At 40.1% G+C, this 27,185-nt stretch overlaps 1 protein-coding gene across 8 annotated transcripts in view; it reads left to right on the top strand.

Annotated features, from left to right (window-relative positions):
- EPS8L3 (EPS8 like 3) overlaps positions 1 to 27,185 on the top strand; it is a 252,151-nt gene that overhangs the window by 203,036 nt on the left and 21,930 nt on the right. For 7 of the 8 annotated variants that reach the window (XM_056557905.1, XM_056557904.1, XM_056557899.1 and 4 more), the window contains 7 exons: positions 696 to 741; positions 2,814 to 2,890; positions 6,286 to 6,350; positions 20,217 to 20,372; positions 25,164 to 25,307; positions 25,392 to 25,468; positions 26,906 to 27,015. In XM_056557905.1, the coding sequence (XP_056413880.1) occupies positions 713 to 741; positions 2,814 to 2,890; positions 6,286 to 6,350; positions 20,217 to 20,372; positions 25,164 to 25,307; positions 25,392 to 25,468; positions 26,906 to 27,015 (658 nt within the window). In that variant the 5' untranslated portion in view covers positions 696 to 712. Of the gene's footprint in view, positions 1 to 695; positions 742 to 2,813; positions 2,891 to 4,660; positions 4,727 to 6,285; positions 6,351 to 20,216; positions 20,373 to 25,163; positions 25,308 to 25,391; positions 25,469 to 26,905; positions 27,016 to 27,185 lie in introns of those variants that run through there. The other variant, XM_056557906.1, reaches the window with a different exon arrangement.

The raw sequence follows: 27,185 nt of genomic DNA, 5'->3' as shown, positions 1-27,185 counted from the left end.
TGAAATTCTGAAAGTTTTTTCACAGCCATTTTTCATAGACTTTAATAAAACATATTTTTTAAATATTTAAAAAAAAACTAACTTTTTATCATTATTTTACTGCCATTTTCCTATGTTTTTATTTTCCACTGGGCGAATTCAGCCTCACTCCCAAGCACACTCCCATTTCTTGCCTGAATCCAGACCAATCCCAAAAATGGTTATCGTTGTATCCCTTTAAGACTAGGTTTCCACACAGGTAGTTTTTTTTTTATAACTGTCACTGCAGTTTTTGAGCCAAAGCCAGAAGTAGATCTTGTAGGAAGAAGTTCTTCCTTTATATTCCCCATTCCTTTTAAATATACTGTACTTCTGGCTTTGGCTCAAAAGCTGTAGTGACAGTTTTCCAAAAATGCCAGAAAAAAACTGTGGAAAACTTAGCCTTAATGTTGTTTTTAGTTTTTTTTTTTGTTCTTCCTGCACAGTCTTTGCTGCTGTGTTAGGGAAACTTTATAACTTTAAACATTGGTTGGGTTCCAGCAATCGAAAACTAATGGTATATTGTAGTCATATGCCAATGGTTTATTGAAATATGCCATTTTAATCCCAGTTAAATGTGGTCGCAAACCTTTAGATTACAATATCAGCTTTAGAAATATAGTTGAGCAATAGCAAAATTGTGTTGTCTAAGAAACATAACGTGTTCTCCTATTTAGGGTTCTGAACAATCAATATGGATCAAGATGACTTGAATGCAACAGAGTGAGTACATTCTCAACTAATTTTTGCTACTCTGCCTAATAACATCTAATACAGTATTATGTATTACATTGTTCTTTGTTATTTAGTATTTGCATAATACACATAATAAATAAATACAGGTATCTACCACTATGCCATCAAAACGACCATCATCATGCCACAACCCTTAGGCTAGGTTCAGACTGAGGAATTTTCAAGCATAATTCCGCTTTCTGTCAATGGGATTCCACTGCACAGTGCACGCTTTGGAATTTCAGCGGCCCCAAAAAAATTATCTTGCACATTTTTTATTGGAATCCATGCAAAATACATTGGTGCCTACAGGCAATGTCCATTCTGGCCACCCTCAGAATCTTTGGCCGGAATTCTTCCAGCTGGAGATTTCTCTAATGAACCCTGCCATGTAGCCACAGTTTGTAGCCACAGATTTTGAACCCTGCCTTGTAGCCACAGATTGTAGCCACAGATTTTTAACCCTGCCTTGTAGCCACAGATTGTAGCCACAGATTTTTAACCCTGCCTTGTAGCCACAGATTTTGAACCCTGATTGTAGCCACTGTCTTGTAGCCACAGATTTTTGGCACAGATTTTGTTTACTGTTATGTTTGATGCAAATAAGTCCAATTTAAGGGGCTAAACTATGTCTGACACATTTTAACTGAATAGTACCCCAGGAGAAAGCGACATGCCACCTATTCTGGTGCATATGAAAAGCTGCCTCTTAAAACATGAGCAGCAAGTCATTGTAAACAATGGGGTGTACACAGAATGAATTTTTGTTGAACTCTGTTTGAACACGGCCCAAAGAGGCAACTTATTTTGACACATAAGAGTGCTATTACACATAAATCTTTTGTAGTGCATTTAACCTGTCAAGGACCAAGGGCGTACAGGTATCCTTAAGTGACTTTGAAAAGCATTTCCTCTGTAGTATACAGCCCCTAAATGTACTGGAAGGATTAAGATTTTTTTAATAGAAGTAATTTACAAATCTGTTTAACTTTCTGGACCCCAGTTGATTTAAAAAAAAAAAAGCTTTCCACGGGAGTACCCCTTTAATGAGCTAGTAACATTGGCAGCTGTTCTGACCCATTTACACAAAGGGGGGGATTGTTTTTTCTCCAGACCACAGCATGGCTGCATAGTTGAATTTTGATCCAAGGATTTATTCTCTTTGCTATATTTACAGTCAGGAAGCATTTTCTTCTAAGGCCCCTTTCACACTACAGGTTTCATCCTGTAAAAACCTCCGTTATTACTCCCGGCAAAAAGTCCTGAAAACAGCCGTCAAAAAATCCCATTCATGTCAATGTGATTTTTTGAAGATCCTATTGCATCAGGCATGTCCATTTTTGCTAATGTCAGTTATTCTTGCCGGCACAAAAGACGGTAAATGCACAAATTTTTGGTCCCTCAAAAAATTTTTTTTAAAAACCGGAGATTCAAATTTAACATTGAAGTCTATGGGAACCGGACGTTCAAAAAAAAAAAAAATCTGTTATCATCAGTTATTGTCAGGTTTTTAACATCTGTTTTTTATACTGAGCATGCTCAGTACATCTTTACAAAATAAAGGGTTAAAAACCTGAATAAAAAAAATGGATGTAACTGGTAATAACGGATGTAATGGACGATAACGGATGAACAACATCAAGCTTTTTAAGAAAAAGACCATTATGGTCATCAGTTATCATCCGTTATTACCAGTTATTGCATCCGGGTTTTTTTCATCTTTTATTGTAAAATAACGGCAGTAAAAAAGAAGGATGATACCTGTAGTGTGAAGCGGGCCTAATATAATATAACTGGCATCCACCACATTTGTAGTCAAGGACTGTAGGACTGTTGAGTAACCTCTAAATGGTTAATGTATTTCAGACCATTTTGACCTGAATTTGCAATGGTAATTAGCATTTAAACAATGTAATATTTATTTCTAAAGTAACAATAATACAATTCCAATTAGCTTACAGGCTTTCAGAGCAAATTGTTCACTGTATGAATCATAACTGCAAGATATAAACGTTTTATAATGTTATATGAAGTTACGTGTTATCTTTGCCTTCTATTAGTGGTGTGCTAGGACAGCATGCAGAAACACCCAAATTCAGCAATTTTGGCAGCAGACCAAGTGCAAAATTTATCTACAGTAAGTACAATTATTATGTAATTTTCCACCAGGTTTATTATGTAGAAATATTAGTACAAGAAAATGTTAATAAAATCCATCAAAAATAATATTTTGTGGAATTTTTAGGTGCGGACAATACATCAACTACTAGATGGGAAACACAGGCTGCATTATTGTGACTATGAGGGCTTGTGTACATGTGTGCTCATATGGTGGAATGCATTTTTTTTTCTGGTGGATGCTTTACAAATATGATTGGACTTATATATTGGACTTATATATGTACAGTAGCATTGTCCCCATAATGCCTTGCCTCTAGAGGAGAATATCTCTGCGCATATACATATGCCTGACAGAAAATGTGCACAAACGGCTTTAGTCAATTTTTTTCTTCTAATTTTGTCGCTAAATTGTTGCAGTTACGCCTGCACGATTTTCCGTGCGACTTTTTTTTCTGACAGCGAAAAAAGCTAATTTTTTTTCCCGCTTTTTTTTTTGTAGAAAAACGATTTTGACTTGCAGTGGTCAGAAATTTATGAAGTGCGACAGTCGCAAAAAAGTCGCAGGGCATGAAAAAACCTACTAAATTTACTCCAGCTCAGACATGGAGCAGACAAAACCAATACCAAAGTAAAAAAAAAATAAAATTGCTTAAGTGAAAGAAATTTATCAACAGGCTGAAACCAGTTGATAAATACGTCGCACATAAGCAAAAAAATGGTTAGAAAAAAATTACTAAGAAAAGGAATACATAAGCAAACATGCCCCCCCCCCCCCCCCCCATAGTTTGTACAACTACACTAAGGCAATAATTGGCTCGAATATACAGTAAGATGTATGTGATGTAATCGTAGCAAGCCTGGCAGGGGACACAAAAGCAGCAACGGACTTGCAGGGGAGTCCTTTTCTTTTTTTCTTTTTTTTTAACGCAATCACCAGCCACTATACAATTTTCTGAAAATCCTGGAAAACAACTTTAAGGCTACGTTCACATTTGCTTTGGAAGCACCATTCAGGGCCTCCATTTCAAAATCTGTTAAAATAATTAGACCAAAAATACTGCATGCAGTCTTCAGTTGCTAGTTATGTTTCAGAAAAATTATGGACATAAGTAGAAATACTAATGTTAAGTCCGTGTCTGTTGTGCAGCAGTCCAGTTAGCTCCATTCTCCAGGGCTGAAAGGAATCCTCAAAAACAGATGTGAACCTAGTATACAGTTTGTAACTTGTGTGGTTTTATAGTATATACAGTAGCTGTACACTCTTTGGGCAGAGCTGGCTCAATATAGGCAAAATAGGCAAATAGGCAAAATAGGCAGCCGCCTAGAGTGTGCTCTTGATGGGGGCACCGCTCCGCCCGTTCGCTGTCCTAGGAAACTAGAAAACTTAGTTTCATGGCCCAGCCTGGTAGAGGAGCGCAGCACCACCACTGTACACAGCGTTCCTCCAAGGCAGAAAGGTGCGATCAAATCCTCCTTCCTTATCCCCAATCAACCGCTCCCCACTACTGTCAGTGATGATGCTTCTGGTACACAGGAGTACAGCGCTGCCAGTAAAAACTGAAGGAACTGTATCAGGGCTCAAGTCCTGCAGAAACACATGGGAACAGCGTTTTTTTTACTTTTTCCAGGGGATGAACGTTGTCCCTGTTACAGTATTCCTGCAGGACCGACCCCTGAATTAGTCTTACCCTCCCTCCGCCTCCTCCCCTGGCCCAGCCTGCTAGATGCTGGAGGTGAAGTCCTATAGGACTTGTGATGATGTCATCATCACATGTTGGGGGCGGAGCTCAGCTGTGCAGGAGAAATTGTGGCTAAAGGACCAGTGAATGCTGTGAAGGAAGTCACCCCAGTGGTAAGGAGATAACATGAGGAGGCAATTTGCTACAGTGTCCCCCCCCCCCCCCAGTAGTAAGGAGATTACATGAGGAGAAGGTTTGTTACAGAGTGCCACCCCAGTAGTAAGGTGGGGCATGTCAAATGGCAGAGCCAACGGGCTGAGTCAAGGTGGGCAGCAAAATAAGCTTTTGCCTACGGTGGAAAAAATCATTGCACCAACCCTGTCTTTGGGGGACATTTATCAAAACCTGTGTAGAGGAAGAATGGTGCAGTTGCCCATAGCAACCAATCAGATTGCTTCTTTCATTTGAAAAAAGTCCTCTGAAAAGTGCAAAAAACGATCTGTTTGATTGCTATAGGCAACTGCATAACACTATACAGGTTTTAGATAAATATCTCCCATTGTGTATGTATATATTTATATATAAAAAAAAATGTACAGAGATTTGGAAGCAATACTTTTAAAAGACAATACCGCACTACACATGGAGATCGTTGGAACATACCAAGTGTCAGTATTGAGTGAGTAAAGTGGAGGTTTTCCTATTTTACACACGTTCCAGGTAGTCGAAAAGGTTTATAACAAATGAAAAAGTTGTACTAAAATCCATTATCTAATAGTTTGACAGCATTTTTATTTATTTTAGATGTGTTTTGTATTCTACATATTATAGAACAGAAATAAAACTTTTTGAATGTTATTTTTTGTGAAAACCATTTAAAGTGTTAGTGAATCTAATGATATGTCAAAGGATTTTCTAAATTACACAAACACCTTATGGTCAAGTAACTTGTAGAACACATGCTAAATGCTATATTTGAGATTCCTAATACAAATTTACCCAATAAAGTGGTAATACATTCCTTTTAATTGGCCATACATATAAAAATATAATAGTATACAGATATTTTATGTAGAGCAAACATAAAAAAATGCGGAACAATCCATAAAGTACCACATCGGACCAAGTTTTTCTATTTGGGAAATGTTGGACCAGCGTAGACAACTTTATTTAAAACAATATGGTCTCTTATTACGCATTGTGTTATGGGTCAAAGTACAAATAATTGTAAATAAATATATTGGCACTTTTAGATTTTGTTGTATTATAGACAATATTCTATATAAGTTTCTGTTTTCTTAAAGGGGTTGGTCACCCTTGAAAAACTTTATAGGAAGACACTCCAATGATGACAGTGGTACTCACTTCTAAAATGTTGCTCCAGTTGCCCCATTCGGTACAATTATGTATTAAATTTACTATTATTTTTTCTTTTTTTTTTTTATATAGTGCCCTAGGTTCCAAGGCACTTTTGGGGAAGGTTAAAATATAAAGCACATACGGGGGTACAGTGAACGTTACATGTGCCTACAAGACTGTCCTCTTATGTAGCTCTGCTGGTGTATAATATAGTGTCCTATTGAGGAACATGTGGCGTTTCACGCAACTCTGCTTCCTCCACTATGCCTGCCTTTCCTGCTTAAGCTCAGTGTAATGCAATGGAAGAGGCACAGTGACATCAATGTTCAAAGGTGGACAACCCCTTTAAACAGCACTTTTGTCTATGTTGCAGATCAGAGAAAACAATATGCTCAATCTTTGTCCAAGACTGACGGCAACTTTTATCATCGGGTAGAGGTAATGAAATTGTTCTTTCATATTTAATTTAATAGATGATAATAATAACAATGAATGTATTTATTTAGCACCAACATATTCTGCAGCACTGTACAGACGTTGTCATTACTCCCATCAGTCCCTGCCCCCAATGGAGCTATCAATCGAAATTTCACATTAATCGATTAGTATGTTTTTGGAGTGAGATCAATTATATTTCATGCAAACTTTAAAAAGAAAATGAAGAAGATCAAAGCTGGTGAAAAAAGAGTGGAAGTGTAGCTTTTCCTTAATTTCATGGCACCATCTGCCATACATTTAAGGTGCTACTGCTCACGCTATATGCTGTAGTAAGAAAAAAGTGCTGTAAGTGTATGGCACCAAAGCAGGGTATTCCTTTTACATTGTAGTCATTGTAGTCGTTAATTGTCTCATTGCTAAAATCAGAAAACAAACGCAAACCCATAGGGGCAATATTGTGATGTAAATGCATATTAAAAAAATAGCAGTCTATATTGTTAGAATATAAAACCACTAGGAACACGTTTATTCTTCATTTTGTCTGGAATGGACTGTGAATTTTTAAGTGTCAGTATATATTTTACTAATGAACTAAAGTTATAAGCAATCCATTTTTTTTCTAGAAACCCCTAAACCTTATACTTACCAATATAGAGAAGGTAGAAGGAATGATCCGCTCACCTCGTCCAGTCAGCACGACCCCAACTCCAATAGCAAAAACCAAGAATGAACTTCGGGCCATAATATCTTGATTTTATTCAGGAACTTAAAAGTCACAATGGACAAAAGCCAGTATAAAAGCAGACAACCTTTCGATGTTCACTGGCCCAAAGTTCATTCTTGGTACTTACCAATATATCAGACAGAATATCCAAAGTAGAGGTAGGGGGCTGCCTAGGTATTAGTAACCACAACATACTAGGCATCCATTTATCCTTTAATAAGATGTTTGTAAGGGGGCTGCAACAACATTAACCCCTTAAGGACTTAGCCTATTTTGGCCTGAAAGGAAAACGGTCATCAAGTTCACCCACACTTAAAGGGGTATTCCGGGCAAAACCTTATATATATATATATATATATATATATATATATATATATATATATATATATCAACTGGCTCCGGAAAGTTAAACAGATTTGTAAATTACTTCTATTAAAAAATCTTAATCCTTCCAATAGTTTTTAGCTTCTGAAGTTTTCTGTCTAACTGCTCAATGATGATGTCACGTCCCAGGAGCTGTGCATGATGGGAGAATATCCCCATAGGAACTGCACAGCTCCCGGGACGTGAGTCATCAGAGAGCAGTTAGACAGAAAACAACAACTCAACTTCAGAAGCTAATAACTATTGGAAGGATTAAGATTTTTTAATAGAAGTAATTTACAAATCTGTTTAACTTTCCGGATATTCCAGGCCAAAAAAAGTTTTGGCCTGGAATACCCCTTTAACCCGATACACCGGGTTATAGTGTGGATGGTCGCTGGTCACGTGAGCACTTGTGCCTACTGAGCACTCACATGACCAGCGACGATGAGCAACGATGAGTATTCAAATTTAGCCAGCTGGCCCACCTCCAGCACGCAATTCAGCGAAGATAGAAGAGGATCTTCAGAGGGACCGGGCACAGGACAGAAGGTATGTATATTAGTCAGGTCTCGTGTTAACCCACACTATAACCCATAGGTCTCCTGTTAACCCACACTATAACCCAATGTATTGGGTTAAGTGTGGGTGAACAGGATGACCATTTTCCTTTAACCCCTTAAGGACTCAGGGTTTTCTCGTTTTTGCACTTTTGTTTTTTCCTCCTTACCTTTTAAAAATCATAACCCTTTCAATTTTCGACCTAAAAATCCATATTATGGCTTATTTTTTGCGTCGCCAATTCTACTTTGCAGTGACATTAGTCATTTTACCCAAAAATGCATGGCGAAACGGAAAAAAAAATCATTGTGCGACAAAATCGAAGAAAAAATGCCATTTTGTAACTTTTGGGGGCTTCCGTTTCTACGCAGTGCATATTTCGGTAAAAATTACACCTTATCAATATTCTGTAGGTCCATACAATTAAAATTATACCCTATTTATATAGGTTTGATTTTGTAGCACTTCTGGAAAAAATCATAACTACATGCAGGAAAATTTATACGTTTAAAAATGTAATCTTCTGACCCCTATAACTTTTGTATTTTTCCACGTACAGGGCGGTATGAGGACTCATTTTTTGCACCGTGATCTGAAGTTTTTATTGGTATGATTTTTGTTTTGATCGGACTTTTTGATCACTTTTTATTCATTTTTTAATGGTATAAAAAGTGACCAAAAATGCGCATTTTTTGACTTTGGAATTTTTTTGGCGCGTACGCCATTGACCATACGGTTTAATTAATTATATATTTTTATAGTTCGGACATTTACGCACGCAGTGATACCACATATGTTTATTTTTAGTTTTTTTATTTAATTTATTTTTTTATGGGAAAACTTTTATTAGGGAAGGGGTTAAATGACCTTTATTAACACTTTTCTTTTTGCAGTGTTATAGGTCCCATAGGGACCTATAACACTGCACACACTGATCTTTTACACAGATCACAGGCGTGTATTAACACGCCTGGGATCAGTGTTATCGGCGCTTGACTGCTCCTGCATGGATCTCAGGCACGGAGCAGTCATTCGCCGATCGGACACCGAGGAGGCAGGTAAGGGCCCTCCCGGTGTCCTGTCAGCTGTTCGGGACGCCGCGATTTCACCGCGGCAGTCCCGAACAGCCCGACTGAGCAGCCGGGTCACTTTCACTTTCGCTTTAGAAGCGGTGGTCAGCTTTGACCGCCGCTTCTAAAGGGTTAATACCGCACAGCGCCGCGATCGGCGATGTGTGGCATTAGCCGCGGGTCCCGGTCGTTGATGAGCGCCGGGACCGACACGATATGATGCGGGATCGCGGCGCGATCCCGCTTCATATCGCGGTAGCCGGCGCAGGACGTAAATATACGTCCTGCGTCGTTAAGGGGTTAAGGACCTGGCCAATTTTCGTTTTTGCACTTTTTTCCTCCTCCCCTTCTAAAAATTACAACGCTTAGAATTTTGCACCTACAGACCCATATAAGGGCTTTTTTTTTACATCACCAATTGTACTTTGTAATGACATCACTTATTTTATAACATAATCTGCGGAGAAACAAAAAAAAAACGTATTTGTGGGTTTACAAAAAAACACAATTTTGTAACTTTTGGGGGCTTCCGTTTCTACGCAGTGCATTTTTTGGTAAAATGACACCTTATCTCTATTCTGAAGGTCCCTACGATTACATGAATACTTAATTTATGTAGGTTTTATTTTATTTTACTACTTAAAGGAAATCTGTCACCAGTGTCACCTGCACTAACCTGTCAGTACCGACAGATAGTGCAGGTGACACTGATAACAACAGTACTTACCTTGCCCCGATCCTTGGTGGGGATCTCAGGTAATCTTGTCCGTTAGCTCCAGCTCCGGGCTCCCGGCTTGGGGAACAGGTGGCTATAGGGGGCTATACCATGCAATCTTTCGATTGCATATACTGTTCAATGCTGAGATTTGGCTCAGCATTGATCAGTTTTGCCGATGTTCTGCTACTCCAGCCTGCAGAGCCTTGCTGGAGCATCAGAGGACTGATCGAACGGCGAGAAGGCAGGGAAGGGCCCTCCCACTGATCTCTTGCAGTTTCACCACAATGGTACTGATCAGCTCCGCTGAGCTGCTGGGATCATTTCACTTTAGTTTTAGATGCCACAATCAACTTAACGGCGTCTAAAGGGTTACTGCTGGGCATCGGCCTGATCAGCGCTGCCCGGCATTAACCCTGGGTCCTGGCTACTGATAGGAGTCTGGACCCATGGGGTTTGAAGTGTTCTCAGCTCGTGAGCACACTTCAAACCCTGGTAACGGGACCAGGGTGTACAGGTATGCCTTGCGTCCTTAAGTACCTGAACAGGTAAAACTTCAGAAAGGCCACTTTTCACCAACTAAGAGAGGACCTTGGTGACACAGATAGGGACTTTGCCTTCAGAAATAAAAATACACAAACTAAATGGGACATTTTAAGAAGCATCCTAGCTAGATCTTGTGAACGACACATTCCCTATGGGAATAAATGTATTAGAAGTAAAACATGATACAGTACAATAAAATTAAAAAAAGCATTTGAATTGAAACAAGAAGGTAAGGTGGTAGAGAGTCATAAGAGGAATAAATTGTGTAAAAAAAATTGTAACAGTGGAATGATTGCCACAGAAAGTTAAAAGGACTCCAAAATATTATTCACTTGCATAAATGACCCTACATCCAAAAAAATTTATAAATAAATAATATGGGTGCATTAGGGAAGGAAAAGGAGGAAAAAACCAATCTATTAAATCCCTTCTTCACAGGAAAAACCATGGTTAGGTGACATGAGAAGGGATAGTGTAAATTCTCCAACATATCTCTCTTGCTTAACGTTACAAAAAGTGCAGCCCCACCTTAAAACATTAACCCCACTAGTAAGTAGGCTGGTATGTAATTGATTTGCCAAGTAGCTAAGTAGGTAGGTAATTAATCTCCCACCTAGTAGTTAGTAAGGTGGGTAGCTAATTAATCTTCCTCCCAGTAGGTAGGAAGGTGGGTAGGTAATTAATCTCCCCAGTAGGTAGAGGCAGGTAGGCAATTAATCCCGATCCAGTAGTTAGAGGCAGAAAGGTAATTAAATCCCCCCCCCCCCAGTAGGTGAGTCATTAACCCCCCCACCCCAGTTGAGGAAATGGGTGAATTACAGGACCAAGACAGATTATCAATGTTGGGGTTATTAAGTTTGGAAAAAATACATTTTAGTGGTGGTTTGATCACAAGGTACAAATATGTTCAGGGATCTTTCGAGTGATCTTGTTATACATAGGTCGGTAACAATGACAAGGGGGCATCAGCTTCATCTAGAGGAAAGAACAGTTCATCACAGTTCTTTAATATATACTCAGGGACTTGCAGAAACTGAACATGGAAGAATACCATAAGCAGGCTATTCCCACAACCTGGTCTAGCAATACCCTGACAAAACACCTTCTGGGATCTAATAAACTGTTCCAATGATTCCGATTATAGTAAAGTCACTAAGACATTTACCTTTAAAAAAGACCCTGCCAAAAAGGTCTCCCTGTAATGTTGGGACTTTGTACAACTGCAGACTTCCAAACCTCATCTGGAATGAAAATCAGACGAGAATTGTGTGCTGGGAGCCCTTATGGCATGGACTTCCATAGCTAAGCAGCTGCATGCAAGCCTAACATCAATAAGCACAGTGCCCATCAGATCTAATGGTTGTAAAGCTCTTCACTGTAACAATATTGGCGGGTCACTTGACTGTAAAACCAAAATTCACCCTTAGCAGCCGCCTTTCCTGAAGTCCTAACAATGGCTCTCTAGATTAAGATAACCCCCATATCAATGTCAAAAGTAAAAAAATAACTACTCACCAAGGATGATAGACAGTACATGAGGGTTGTATGAAAAGACAGGGGACTTGACAGATGACTTGATTTACATAACAGTGTACTCTGAAACAATAAAATGTATTCTGTGGAATTACAGTTCATGCTTCTCTGTCTGGCAGTACGATGGACAAGTTTGGGTTTGCTTAATGCAGGAAAACTTTGCATGCCTTGTGCCGATTTCATGGAAATCGGATAATGGTGTGGATGTGTTTGTTAGTGCTTGGCCTAGGCCCCTTAGTTACTGTATAGTAATAGGAAATCTTAATGCTTCAGCATGCCAAAATATTTTTGACAACTGTATGCTTTTTACTTGTACAAACAGTTTTGGGAAGGCCTACATTACTGTGTTCCAGTGCATAAAGCAAGATCCAAAATGAAATGGTTGGGCGGGTTTGGTGTGCAAGAATTTGATTGGCCCGCAAAGAGATTTAATGTCAACCCATCAGAATGCCTTTGGGATGAACTAGAGCAAAAAATATAAGTCAAGCCCTTTTGTTCAACACCGGTGTCTGACCTAAAAAATGCATATATGCCCCACAAATCTTCAGGATGAATGGGCAAAAATTCTCACATGCACCTCTAAACTCTAAAAAAGAAATGCTTCCCTGAAGAGAGACAACTATTATAATGGCAAAAGGAAGAGCCAAGTCCATATTAACCCCTTGGGGACGGAGACCATTATAACCCTAAGGACGGGAGCATTTTTTGCAATTCTGACCACTGTCACTTTAAGCATTAATAACTCTGGGATGCTTTTACTTTTCATTCTGATTCTGAGAATGTTTTTTCGTGACATATCCTACTTTATGTTAGTGGTACATTTTTGTCAATACTTTTTTACATTTCTTGGTGAAAAATTCCCAAATTTGATGAAAAAATAGAAAATTTAGCATTTTTCTAACTTTGAAACTCTCTGCTTGTAAGGAAAATAGACATTCCAAAAAAATTATTTATTGATTCACATATACAATATGTCTACTTTATGTTTGCATCATAAAGTTAACATGTTTTTACTTTTGGAAGACATCAGAGGGCTTCAAAGTTCAGCAGCAATTTTAACATTTTTCTAAAAATTTTCAAAATCAGAATTTTTCATGGACCAGTTCAGGTTTGAAGTGGATTTGAGGGGCCTTCATATTAGAAATAGCCCATGAATGACCCCATTATAAAAACTGCACCCCTCAAAGTATTCAAAATGACATTCAGTAAGTGTGTTAACCCTTTAGGTGTTTCAAAGTAATAGCAGCAAAGTGAAGGAGAAAATTCAAAATCTTCATTTTTTACACTCGCATGTTCTTGTAGACCCAGTTTTTGAATTTTTACAAGGGGTAATAATAGAAAAAGCCCCCGAAAAATTGTAACCCAATTCCTCTTGAGTAAGGAAATACCACATATGTTTATGTGAAGTGCTCGGCAAGCGCAGTAGACGGCTCAGAAGGGAAGGAGCAACAATGGGATTTTGGAGCGTGAGTTTTTCTGAAATGGTTTTTTGAGGGGCATGTCACATTTAGGAAGCCCCTATGGTGCCAGAACAGCAAAAAAAAAAACAACACATGGCATACTATTTTGGAAACTACACCCCTCAAGGCACGTAACAAGGGGTCCAGTGAGCCTTAACACCCCACAGGTGTTTGATGACTTTTCGTTAAAGTGGGATGTGTAAATGAAAAAAGAAATTTTCACTAAACTGCCGTTTTTCCCCCCAAATTTACCATTCTAACAAAGGGTAATGGGATAAAATGCCCCCCAAAATTTGTAACCCCATCTCTTCTGAGTATGGAAATACCCCATATTAGGACGTTAAATGCTCTGCGTGCGAACTACAATGCTCAGAAAATAAGGAGTCACATTTGGCATTTGGAAAGCAAGTTTTGCTGAAATGGTTTTTGGGTGGCATGTCGCATTTAGGAAGCCCCTATGGTGCCAGAACAGCAAAAAAAAAACACATGGCATACTATTTTGGAAACTACACCCCTCAAGGAACGTAACAAGGGGTACAGTGAGCCTTAACCACAGGTGATTGACGAACTTTTGTTAAAGTGGGACGTGAAAATGAAAAATTAGTTTTTTAACACTAAAATGCTGGTGTTTCCCCAAACTTTTCATTTTCACAAGGAGTAATAGGAGAAAATGCCCTACAAAATTTGTAATTTTGTAATTGTAATATATTTCTATCAAGTAAGGAAATACCTCATATGTGGATGTAAAGTGATCTGCGGGTGCACTAGAGGGCTCAGAAGGGAAGGAGCGACAAAGGGATTTTGGAGAGCGGATTTAGCTGAAATGGTTTTTGCGGGCATGTCGCATTTAGGAAGCCCCCATGATGCCAGAACAGTAAAAAAAGAAAAAAAAAAACGCACATGGCACACTATTTTGGAAATGTCAGAACCGCTGTAACGATCAGCCACCTCTGTGCAAATCACCAATTTAGGCCTCAAATGTACATGGCGCTTTCTCACTCCTGAGCCATGTAGTTCGTTTGCAGAGCATTTTAAGTACACATATGGGGTATTTCCGTACTCAGAAGAAATTTCATTCGAAATTTGGGGGTCCTTTTCTCCTTTTTCCTCTTGTGAAAATGAAAAGTATGGGGCAACACCAGCATGTTAGTGTAAAAATGTAATTTTTTTTTTACACTAACATGCTGGTGTAGCCCCCAACTTTACCTTTTCATAAGGGGTAAAAGGAGAAAAATCCCCCCAAAATTTGTAAAGCAATTTCTCCCGAGTACGGAAATACCCCATATGTGGCCCTAAACTGTTGCCTTGAAATACGACAGGGCTCTGAAGTGAGAGAGCGCCATGCACATTTGAGGCCCAAATAAGGAATTTGCAATAGGGGCGGACCCGGTTACAAGGATGGGGCTTGTCTCCACCAAAGCCCTACAGAAGTGTTTCCCAAACAGGGTGCCTCCAGCGGTTGCAAGACTCCCAGCCTGCCAGGACAGTCTGTGTCTGTCCAGCAATACTGGGAGTTGTGGTTTTGCAACAGCTGGAGGCTCCGTTTAGGAAACACTGCTGTATGAGATGTTTTTCATTTTTATTGGGGGGGGGGGCGTGTAAGGGGGGTGTATATGTAGTGTTTTACGTCTTAATATTTGTTAGTGTAGTGTAGTGTTTTTAGGGTACATTCACACAGGCGGGGGTTCACAGTAACTTTTCCGCTGGGAGTTTGAGCTGCGGCGGAAAATTTGCCGCAGCTCAAACTTGAAGAAGGAAACCCACTGTAAACCTGCCCGTGTGAATGTACCCTGTACATTCACATGGGGGGGGGGGGGCGGCCCAAACCTTCAGCTGTGGCAAAATGACAACTCCCAGAATGCACTGACAAGACCGTACATGCTGGGGGTTGTGGTTTTACAACAGCTGTAGGCACACTGGTGGGGAACCACTGAGTTAGAAAACAGACTCTAGCCCAGTGATTCTGACCCAGCTGTTGCAAAACTACAACTCCCAGCATGTACGGTCTGTCAGTGCATTCTGGGAGTTGTAGTTTTGCAACAGCTGGAGGCACACGGGTTGGAATCACTGAGTTAGGAAACAGACTCTAGCTCAATGTTTCCCAACCAGTGTGCCTAGAGCTGTTGCAAAACTACAATTCCCAGCATGCCCAGACAGTCAGGGATGCTGGGTGTGTAGTTCTGCAATATCTGGCCCTTCAGATGTTGCAGAACTACAACTCCTAGCATGCCTGGACAGTCTGGGCATGCTAGGAGTTGTAGTTATGAAACAACTGGGGAAGAACAGTTTGGAGACCGCTAAGTAGTGGTCTCCAAACTGTAGCCCTTCAGATGTTGCAAAACTACAACTCCAAACATGCTCCGATTGTCCAGGCATGCTGGGAGTTGTAGTTCTGCAACATCTGAAGGGCCAGATATTGCAGAACTACACGTCCAGCATCCCTGACTGTCTGGCTATGCGGGGACTTGTACTTTTGCAACATCTGTTTGCAACATTTGTTTTGCAACCGTATAGTGGTCTCCAAACTGTGCCACTTCAGATGTTGCAAAACTACAACTCCCAGCATGCTCAGACAGTCAGTGCATGCTGAAAGTTGGAGTTTTGCAACATCTGGAGGACCACAGTTTAGAGACCACTACACAGTGGTCTCCAAACTGTGAACCTCCAGATGTTGCAAAACTACAACTCCCAGCATGCCTAGACGGCCTTTGGCCGTGGCCGTGACATCATGACCACTGCCGCCGGAACCCGACATCTGTTTGGAACGCCGGAGATGCAGGAGATCATGGGGGTCCCCAGCGGCAGGACCCTAACATCAGACATCTTATCCTCTATCCTTTTGGATAGGGGATGAGATGTCTAGCAGTGGAGTATCCCTTTAAAGCCTCATGATTTATGTAAATCCACAATTATTTTTTAAATGCATATCTCTTTATTTATTTTTTTATAGCTCTCATGGCCCCCAGGGCAAGTTTTAGACCTGTCCCCATCATTGCTAGGGTGTATAGACAATAGAAAAGATGATAAATTGTAACACTCATGTTTCAGTAGACAGGAACACTGGTGGATGTGGATCCGCTGGACCTGTGAGGCAGATGACACGGATCAATACCAAGGAGCGGAGTCTAAGGTGCCGCTGGTTTTGTAGCAGGGGATCTTGAAGCGGATGTACTTGGAGGAAAGCCACACCATGTCACCAGTAGAGAAGGACGGAGGAGGTCTTCTACTCTTATCAGCCTGCGCCTTCATGCGTTAGGAAGCCTGTGATAATGGCTGTTGGGTTTGTTGCCAGATGGTGGAGAAGTCAAGGAGCAGCTCATCAACAGCAGGCACACCGGAGGAAACTGGAAGTGGAAGAGGAGAACGGAGATGGAATTCGTAGACAACAAAAAAGGGAGATGACCTCATTGACTTGGAATCCTTATGATTATATGAGAATTCAGCCCAGGGGAGAAGATCGACCCAATCGTCTTGGCGAGCTGAAACAAAATGCCGAAGATAAGTCTCAAGAATCTGGTTAACCCTCTCCACCTGACCGTTGGACTGGGGGTTGTAGGCCGAGGAGAAGTCCAGATTGATGGCAAAGGACTCGCCTGAACTTAGAGACAAACTGCACTCCACGATCCGAAATGATATGCTAAGGAAGACCATGTAAGCGAAAGATATGCAGCAAGAAGTACTTTGCCAGCTATGGGGCAGAAGGAAGATCTCTTGGGGAATGTAATGAGCCATCTTGGAAAACCGATCTACAACAACCCAAATTGACAGTGTTATTATGTGAAGGTGGCAAATAGGTGATGAAATCCATGGTCATATGGGACCAGGGGGTTTCCGGAATGGGTAAAGGCTGTACGAGTCTTGCAGGTCTCTGCCAAGGAGTTTTGTCACAGGCACAAGTATCACAGGAATGGACAAAATCAGAAACATCACGTTCTGGATGGGGCCACCAGTAGTGCTGAGAGATTAGAAGTAGAGTCTTGCGTATTCCATAATGACCTGCTGTCAAGGAAGAATGACCCTATTTCAGTACCTTGCATCTCAATCTGGCGGGCACAAAGGATTTTCCCAGAGGAACTTGCTGAATTTTGGCAGGAGCAGCAGAAATCAAACAGTCAGGAGGAATAATATGCCTAGGTGTGGAGTCCAAACCAATATCAATATCAGAGGACCTGGAGAGAACATCTGCCCTGATGTTCTTGTCTGCTGGACGGAAGTGAATGAACCTTGCCTGGCGGGGGTTCAAATGCTGAGCAGATTGAAGGTATAGAAGATAGGTCAGGTAGATGCTGACCGGATGGGAAGATCCTTCCAATAAATGTCGCCATTCCTCCAAAGCTAGCTTGATAGCAAGGAGTTCACGATGGAAGGTAAAGGCAGACGTAGTTGGGAGCCAGAAGACACTGCAGGAACTGGTGGAGAGACTGGGACAGGTTGCAGTTGCTGCTGCTGTTGTTGCTGCATAGCAGATAGTTGGGTACGTTGCTGTGCCTGTCGAGCCAACTGCTGAGACTGACGTACCATAATGGAGGGAAGATCCGTAACTTCAGGCAGGGGTACCTCAGCGGGATCCATGGGTGGATCTTACTGTAACACTCACGTTTCAGTAGAAAGGAACACCGCTGGATGTGGATCCGCTGGACCTGTGAGGCAGATGACACAGACCGTACCAGTGAGCGGAGTCAGGTCATGGAGCAAAAAATATGATACACGGCAAGGCAATACACAGGAACGCTTTCTGTCAGGCACTAGGGCAACAAAGATCCGGCAGGGAAGTGTGGGGGGAGGAGGAATCTATTAACTGAGTCACAGGTGATTATTTAATTAATGGGCGCACTGGCCCTTTAAATCTGAGAGCTCCAGCGTGCGCGCCCTGCACAAAGGCAGAGGCAGGAGGAGCAGGGGGTGAATGTCGGGCTGGCAGCAGAGAGGAGCGGGCCATGCTCTCACGGCAGACGTGTGCGGCCGGAGCGCGGGGCATAACATAAATGTTATACAATAAATGTGTGTGAGTATATATATATATATATATATATATATAATCAAGTAGCAAAAGTAACCACTATACTGTATACAAACTCCACTATACCAAGGTCAATATTACCAATAATACCGCTACACAAGAGACTTGTAATACTACCTTATCATAACCACATATTACCGCCACTGAGGAAATTATACCAGTGAGGAAATTATACCATCAAACTGTAACTGAATATAAACCAGTGTACAAAGGCTAATATTCTCCCCATACAGTAGCCATAAAGTCGTAGACACCAGCTCCACACAGGCATTCTGCAGACTATATAAGTGGCTGCACAGCAATCATATATATCATATCATATATCATTAGTGTTGCTCGCGAATATTCGCAATTCGAATATTATTCGCGAATATCGCATATTCGCGAATTCGCGAATTTCGCGAATATAGCGCTATATATTCGTAATTACGAATATTCGTTTTTTTTTTTTGTTTTTTTTTCTTCACAGTACACATCACAGTGATCACCCCTCTCTGCTTCCAGCTTGTGTGGTGTAAAGAAGGCTGTAATACTACTGTGTGAGACTGCCGCGCGAAAATGCGCATATGCGAAAATTAGCATATGCTACTTTTCGCATATGCGAATTTTCGCGTATGTTAATTTTGTATATGCTAATTTTCACATACGTTACTTTTCGCATATGCGAAAATAAAACGAGAATATAACGAATATGCGAATATACGCGAATATATGACGAATATTCGTCCATATATTCGCGAATATTCGCGAATTCGAATATAGCCTATGCCGCTCAACACTATATATCATACATATCAGTTACAGCAATGCCTTAGGAATGCCTGTTAAAGACCCAAAGATTTACCCTTTTGTGGCTTGGTTTGGAAGATTGTTCCACCAAAGGTAAGTATATAAAGAATTCACTACATTTTATTTTTTTTTTCTTTGGGCCAAGCTAGTCTGTGCTCTCTGAAAAAGGGAAATCATATTCTAAGCTCAACTTAAAGCATACCCATCAGATCCAACAAAAAACATTTATTTTAATATATCTCTCAGTACCTAATCCTGACCATGTACATCACATTTTTATGTGTCTAGCACCTTTATTTTTTTTTATTACACTTTTAATTTAGCTCACTAGTCTGAATTCCTCTCAAGGGAGGGGGCGTGGCCTCACTGATCAGGTCTCCGCCCCCTCCCTCAGTATGCTGTCTGCTGACATCTTCCCTAGCATTAGCAAAATTACAACTCCCAGCTTGTCCTCACTGACAGTAGCAGAACACAAGCCGACAGTGGGAGGATTTTTCCTCTAGCTGTCAATCAAGGAAGTGTGTCCATGACATAGGTGATAACGCATGGACACAGCAGGACTAGTATGTGCCCAAGCAGCCAGAGGAGGGGAAGTTGTTTGACTGGCTTTTTCAATATGAAATACAGAAAATTTTCTAATGAAAGCAATTGCAAAACCTATTGCATGCTTTACAACATATCAAAAGTTTTTGTATCTGACAGTGCCCATTTAAGACAAAACCTGGTGTGAGTGATATTTTTTCTACAGTTCTGCAAAATATGTTAGTTTTTCATAAGCTTGATTGAAATTGCTTCTAGTAATAGGCCCCCTATTATATATGACAACATTTGTTTTATAAAAAATCAACAGTATATGGAGGTACACCAGGGTCAATTAGACTTCTATGGGTGCCATACTACCGCTCTGTACGTGTTATATGCTTGTCATGTGTCAATGAGGCTTATATAAGATTCTGCAATTATAAAATCCACACAAAACTGTAGAAAATTATGCATTGTACACCATTAATACTTATAAATATAATATTAAACCCAATAATTATTGATTCGAGATATTGTTTTATGAATGTAAACGTCATTTTCAGCACCTGATGACATGTGAACTTGATGATCGCCTACAAAATGCTCAAGATTGCTTAAAGCATCTGCACACATTAGATGCAGAGGGGAAAGTTTGGGGACAGGAAATGATTCTCCAGGTACAAAATAAAGAACTGATATTGACAGATCTGGAATCTCAGGTAAGAACAGAATAAGTTAATATAACTTAATGCATGTTTTATAGATAAATAACTTCTTGACACCACTGGACGATTATGCTGCTCCTGAGGTTGTCAAGAGTGTTTGTCAAAACTGTTATACGCCACAACATACGCCAGGGTCTTCTTAAGGCCTTGGTGTGTGCTGTGACAGCTTCGCCTGTACATCCTGCTGTACACAAACTATAGTAGCAGGGCATAAAAATATATATTCAAAGCATTGCAGTGGCAATGCATTAAATTGAATCAAAAGTAATCAAAAGATTTGTTATAGAAGTCCGGTAGGGGGCAATGCATTAAATTAAATAAGCAATCGAAAGATTGCTTATAGAATTCTTAAAAAAAAAATTCTCCATAATAAAAATTATTTTCCATTTTTCAAATAAAATAAATATATATTTAGTCTTCCCTATCATCCCTAAGCAGCACAATATAGGGATTTGGCAAGTATAACCCCATTAGGGAGGGTCTTCCTGCCAGGCAGGATTCAAAATTGTACTAGTGCAAATAGTTTCACTGGACAAGAAAGTATTGACTCTGTAATGCTACAAGAAAGTTAATGGAGTACTCCAAGTACTAGACTGATTGATATGCTACAAGTGAATAGAACAACGCTCTGCCAAATATGTAGAGACAGTGGTCCACATTTATGATTGTCTTTAGACTGTTTTTTGTGTCTAAAAAAGGGGCAAAAAAGGAGCAAGCAGGGTTTTTTGTGCCTTTTTTGCCCCTTTTTGTTTACACATTTCTGCTGATTTTGAGTTGCAATCCACAGATTTTGGCAATAGACATGATATGGAAGGGATTTATCATTGCACCTTTTTATAAAAAGGAGCAAAGAAAGGTGCAAAGCCACTGAAAAGTCTCTAAAACTACACCAGCCCAGACCTGGCGTAGCTTTTTTGGTGTATGTGAAGACAGAAATTTCAGAAAATGTGACCTGCACTAAATTTATCAAATGCTCTTTGACCATTTAATAAATTTGGTGCTCCTGCACATTACCAGCACACAAAAAAAAGGTGTAAAGACCCTTAGATCTATACAATAAATTTATACATTCGCAAATCCATCTGGATATTGTAGGTTCCGAAGCTATACAGCCTTTCTTTGTTTCAAAATGAAGGAAAAAAAGTTTTCAATTTTCCAAAAGTCCTTACGCCTTTCTAAACAAATTCTAAGGCATCTCACCAGATCAAGGTTACCTAATTCTCTACCTTCAGAAAATCCAGAATCTGGAGAATACCGAGGAAGTGAGATGACCTGGTTGATATTTGCAAACAATGCCACCTTAGGCAAAAAAGAAGGAAGAATCTTTATAAAACGTTTCCAGGAAGAAAGGTAGTATAGCGCTCAGAGGAAGCCAGAGCCTGGAGTTCACTAACTCTTTTAGCTGTAGTGACAACCAAGAGAAGAACTAAGGGTGCATTCACATCACGATTTTACCATCCTACTTCTTCTCACAAATTTTTACTTTGAAATCTGCACGCCAAGTCGTATCCATTGACTTCCATTCATTAATGAAAGACAACAAATGCATCAGTTTTGATTCGCATCCAATTTTGCACGATTTAAGATCGGAGGTAAAATCGTGGTTGACCACGATTTTTTGTCCAGATTCAAAATCAGCTTGAAATCGTGTCTGATTTTTTTATTATTGATGTCTATGTAAATCACATGGAATCATGTGACTGTGCGATTCTATCAGACTAACTGCACAGGATTTTTTTGTACACATGCGCAGTAGACTTCAAAACACATACACTTCAAATATATAAAACTTTATTGCCATTGGCATACATATTAATTTTAATAACAGGATCAGGTTTTTATTGAAAATCAGATAGAATTTTCATCTGTATGATTTTTGGATACGATTTTAAATCTGATGGCATAGAAATTTTTACAGATTTTTTGCAATCCGATTTCGTCCGATTTTCCGTTCCAATAATGGGATAGTTAAATCGTGATATGAACCTAGCCTAACTTAAAAGTGAGGAACCTAAGTTCCATTTTCTCTAAGGGTTCAAAAGGTTGAACACACAGTTGCTGAAGGACAAGCTGGATCTTGAAAAAATGTAATGTTGATAGAGTAAGGAGAAAGCCTTTTGTCAAATCCATCTTGTAAAAATTCCAAAATGGATGGTGTAGAAGGATTGGAAGCATTTGCAATATTCGGTCTGAAAACCCTCTGGCTTTTAATAAGGACCTATCAACCTCCATGTTGTTAGATTGAAAGTTTCGAGGTTGTGGCAGAGCTACGTGCCCATCGACACCAGGTTCCACTTGGAGGGAAGCTTCCAAATATTATTTTTGCTCACAGATATGAGCTTGGAAAACCAGGATCTTTTGGGCCAGAATGGAATGATTGCTATCACTGATGCCTGATCCTGTCTGATATTCATTAATACGCTGGGTATCATGGAAGTTGGCGGAAAAATGTATGCCAAGGTGAAGTTCCATGAAATTGTCATGGCATCCACTATGAAAGTATTGTCCACCGGATAAAGGGAGCAGAAGGTGTTTAGCTTGCGACTAGCTCTTGTAGCCATCAGATCTATCTCCCTGAGACCCCAAAGTTGCACAAGTTGTTAAAATATCCTCTGATTTAAAGCCCATTCTCGGGGAACTGTGAGGTCATGGCTCAGATGATCTGCCATGACATTCTGGACTTCCTTTATATCAACAGTGGATAACCTGGGTATCCTGGTTTCTGCCCAACAAAAGATCTTTCCACTTCTTCAAGAAGTGTAACTGACCTTGTTCCTCCCTGTTTGTTTATGTAGTAAACCGATGCCATGTTGTCGGTGCTCACCGTCACGGCTTCTCCAACCAGGAGAGGGGAGAAATGATGGAGCTCATAATAAATTGCTCTTAGTTCCTTGACATTGAAAGATAGAAGTAGTTCTTCTTGACTTCATTTCCCAGCTGTTTTCCTTCCTAGAAGACGAGCAACCCAGCCACAGCCTGAAACATCTGTTGTCAAGACTAAACCACATAACCAATGTGGTTAAAGAGGATATCTGTGCACTGAAGGAGAGAGCCTGTGAAGAGTGTCTATGTAGGAGACTCTACGCTCCTAAGACTGTAGTACCTCTGTCCATAGGAGCCTCAGATGCCAAAGTGTCCAAGGCATAGCCTCTGCTGATGAGAATAAGAGCCCCCGAAATGTCATGAGTATCCTGAGAGACACCTTACGAGCCACTCGAAGGGACTGATATTCATTGGATATGCTGTCCTTCCTCTCTGGAGAAAGATAAAGCTTCATGTTTTGGGAATCTATGCAGAAATGCAGAAAAGTCTTTGTCCAGAATGGCGTTAGATGGGATTTGTCCCAATTTATTAACCATCCTAATTTCTAGAGAAGATTCAGAGTCAGGGGGGAATGAGAATGAAGTTCCTCTCAAGAATTTGCTAGAATCAATTGTTTAGATAGGGTATAGTTCTGATGCCTTGTACTCTCAGGATCACCATCATGGAGGGGACACCTTCATGAAAACATATAGGGAGGTTGTTATTAAAGGGAAAGAACCCTAAACTGAAGATGGTGTAGAACTCCTTTGATGCATACTACTATGCACAAAAACTTCCTGTGATCCTGAAAGACTGGTTTGTAGAAATAGGCGTCCTTGAGGTTCAACGACACCATGAAATTGTCCTTTGAGAAAAATAGACTTGACCAATTTTATTGTTTCCATGCAGAACCATTTTTTGATAATAAATCTGTTCAGATATCAGAGATCTATGATTAATGAGAGTACACTCCCTTGCCTCTTTCTGAAAGTGGGACAGGTTTCACAACAGCAGATGAAATTAGCTCCATTATCGATTGCTCCTAAATGGCCTGTTTGGGTGATTTGAGGATCGAGGACACTAGAAGGGCATAAGATTGGGGACAGGGCATAACCTTTCCCAAGGATGTCTAAGACCAACTAGTCTTTTATTAATTCTAGCCAAGTCGTAAGGAACTTTTGAAGACGACCGCCTAAAGGTAGGCTTTCTGAGTCAGAAATCTGCTTTTTTTGGTACCTCGAGCCCTAGAGAAAAACCTCTCATGGAGGATCCAGATCCTCTTTCACGTCCGGAGTTACAAGACTGTCTAGACCTGGGGAAGACACTTCCCTTTTATATCAGAAAGGTCCTCCATTAGTTTGTCTATCTCAGAGCCAAACAGTTTCCCCGGAACATACTGTAAATTACAAAGGTGATATTTGCCTAAGCGAGAGAGCTGTTCTGGCTGCGGAAGAAAAATAAATGGCTCTGGCTGAAAGCTTGACCTATAGTATATAGTTACCCCCTGTAGTAGATAGCTGTCTTATTAGTTTCACATGTTAACAGAAAAGGACAGCATCACTATTAATGCATGGGAAATTAGAATGTGGATTTTGGAGAAAAGCATTGGAGGTAATGCTTCTGGTAATTTAACCGGGGGACCTTATCCAACGTTAAGGGATCAAAAAAAGGATTACTGTTTGTTGACTAACAAAAATGTGAAAAGAGAGCTCAAAATGTTCCCTGCACCAGTACCATATATTGCAAATACTGCGCATATTCATCTTACAGACCTTGGTAGCTATGCAAGTGTGGTTCGTATTGCTTTATTAAATTAAGCAATTAAAAGCTAAAAATGATAATTTCTCATGCATGCATAGTAAATTGAACACCTTATCATATACAGACTTCATCATTGGGTCAGAATTTGTGTAATAAAAGTAACATAGAAAATATTTGCTATACTAACCATAAGATATTAGAAATATATTTTATATCTTATAGGACAGCTTGGAAAGTATCCCATTTCAGAATATAAAAAGCTGCTATTCAGTGTTGGGGAGCCATCCTTACAATTCTCTTCTTGAGATTACTGTTCAGAGTCAAGAAGATACAAGTATTTTGCTCTTTCAGTCTGATGAGCATCCAGTAAGTCACAGTACAGAATGCCATATATCATCCATTATTGTCAACATTTCTCATCCAACTCGTCTGTTATATCTTATCATTTAGGCTAACATCCTGCAAAGAAATCTGGAGAAGATTTTGTCTCAATGGAAAGAAGACCAGCAGAAGAAAGAAAGCTTGAAGTATGCTTCAAAACTTGTTGAATGCTTTATGTTGCGTACTGTCTTCTGCCATTTTTTTTTTGTTTCATGACTTATGTAGTTAGAAACTACCAATGTACTTGCCACACACCACCATCTTCTAGAGTATTGGATAATGTTTATACAGGGAAAATACATTGCAGATTTTAGTGCGGATTTGTTGTGGATTTGACCCTGCAGATTATGTTAATGTTGTAGAATTAAAACAAACTATAGCCCAGATTTACTATTGCAAACAAGCCAGTATTCTGGTGCAATTTGTGTCAAAAAACTGCTTTAGGCTGGATTTACACAACATAAATATTTCTGCTTGCATTATATTTTACAACCCAATATCTCACAAAATGTGGATGCAAAATTTTCCACCACTACAATTTCATATCAGGTCCACATTTTCTGGGAAGTTTTTCTATGAGCACCAAATTTTACGCAGCGTAGATGACTTGCCCCACAATCATTATGAATTAGTTTTACACTTTTCCGCTGGGTATGACAAAAGAAGCCTGGCTTCGGCAAAAGGGTTGTAGCCTCAATGGGCCAAAACATGTCAAAATTTTGGCCTAAATTTTTTTTAGATGTGCAAGATTTATCAGCATGATACACTATAAAGGGGTACTCCACCCCTATCCCAAGGATAAGGGATAAGATTTCTGATTGCAGGGGGTCCAACCAGCACCCTGCGTTCTGAACATTTATGTTCAGAAGGCCGGCTTGGGGCTTCCGTGTTCGTGACATCACCACAGCCATCATGCCCCTTCCATTCATGTCTATGGGAGGGGGTGTGATGGCTGTGGTGAAGTCGTACACAGCAATCACACTCCCTCCCATAGACATGAATGGAGGTGGCATGACGGTTATCATCACCAATCATCCAGCACGAAGTGGAGTTTGCTCTGCGCACCAAATTACTGAGGTATTGGCCGGAGATCACAGATGCCCCACACTGAGACATCTTATCCCCTATCCTTTGGATACAATGTCTAGGGGTGGATTACCCCTTTAAATAAATCTCAAGACTGTCCATCTTACTTTGAATTGTCCTAGAAGACATTTTTTGGAAATCTGGACTTATGTATTTAAAATCTGCAGGTGCAGAGTTAGCTGCTGGTCCTCAGTTTTTCCTTACCAAAATCCCTAGTGCATATTCTGTGGATTTTATGCCTCATATTTTATGCTGTGTTCAGCATAAAATCTGCAACTTGTACAGTCTTTGTGGATTTATTGTGGACCTTGACTTCCCCGTTGAAGTCAGTTGAAAAAATACTTACTAAGAAGGGAATTAATCAAACGCCATGCTTGGTTTGTGCAACAATACTGGGTGGGGCCTATCACAGTGGGTGTGGTTTCAGATAGAGAGGATATGCCTCAAGATTTATGTAAATATTTTTCTAAATTTAACTTTGTGTTTTGTAATTTCAGAAATAAACTACAGAGTACCCTCATTCAGAATCAATTCACTGAAGAGAGTTATTACCCACAATCCATGGACAGCTCAAAGTCAGGATATTCACGGAGACAAACACCCCAGAGTTAGTGTTATTCTTGAAGTGTGTCAAAGGCATAAATATCTCCTTTCATTTTCCGACATGACACTGTGGTCTTCTACTCCACATGATCTTCACTGGTTTCATAAACTGAAGGGGTCAATGCTTTGAGATGTAGACATCTCTATCAGTTGTTGTAAGACAGCTCAAGTTAT

Source organism: Hyla sarda, chromosome 2 (assembly GCF_029499605.1).
Source record: "Hyla sarda isolate aHylSar1 chromosome 2, aHylSar1.hap1, whole genome shotgun sequence".
Taxonomy (NCBI): domain Eukaryota; kingdom Metazoa; phylum Chordata; class Amphibia; order Anura; family Hylidae; genus Hyla; species Hyla sarda.
This window is presented reverse-complemented; position numbering and strand designations above follow the sequence as displayed.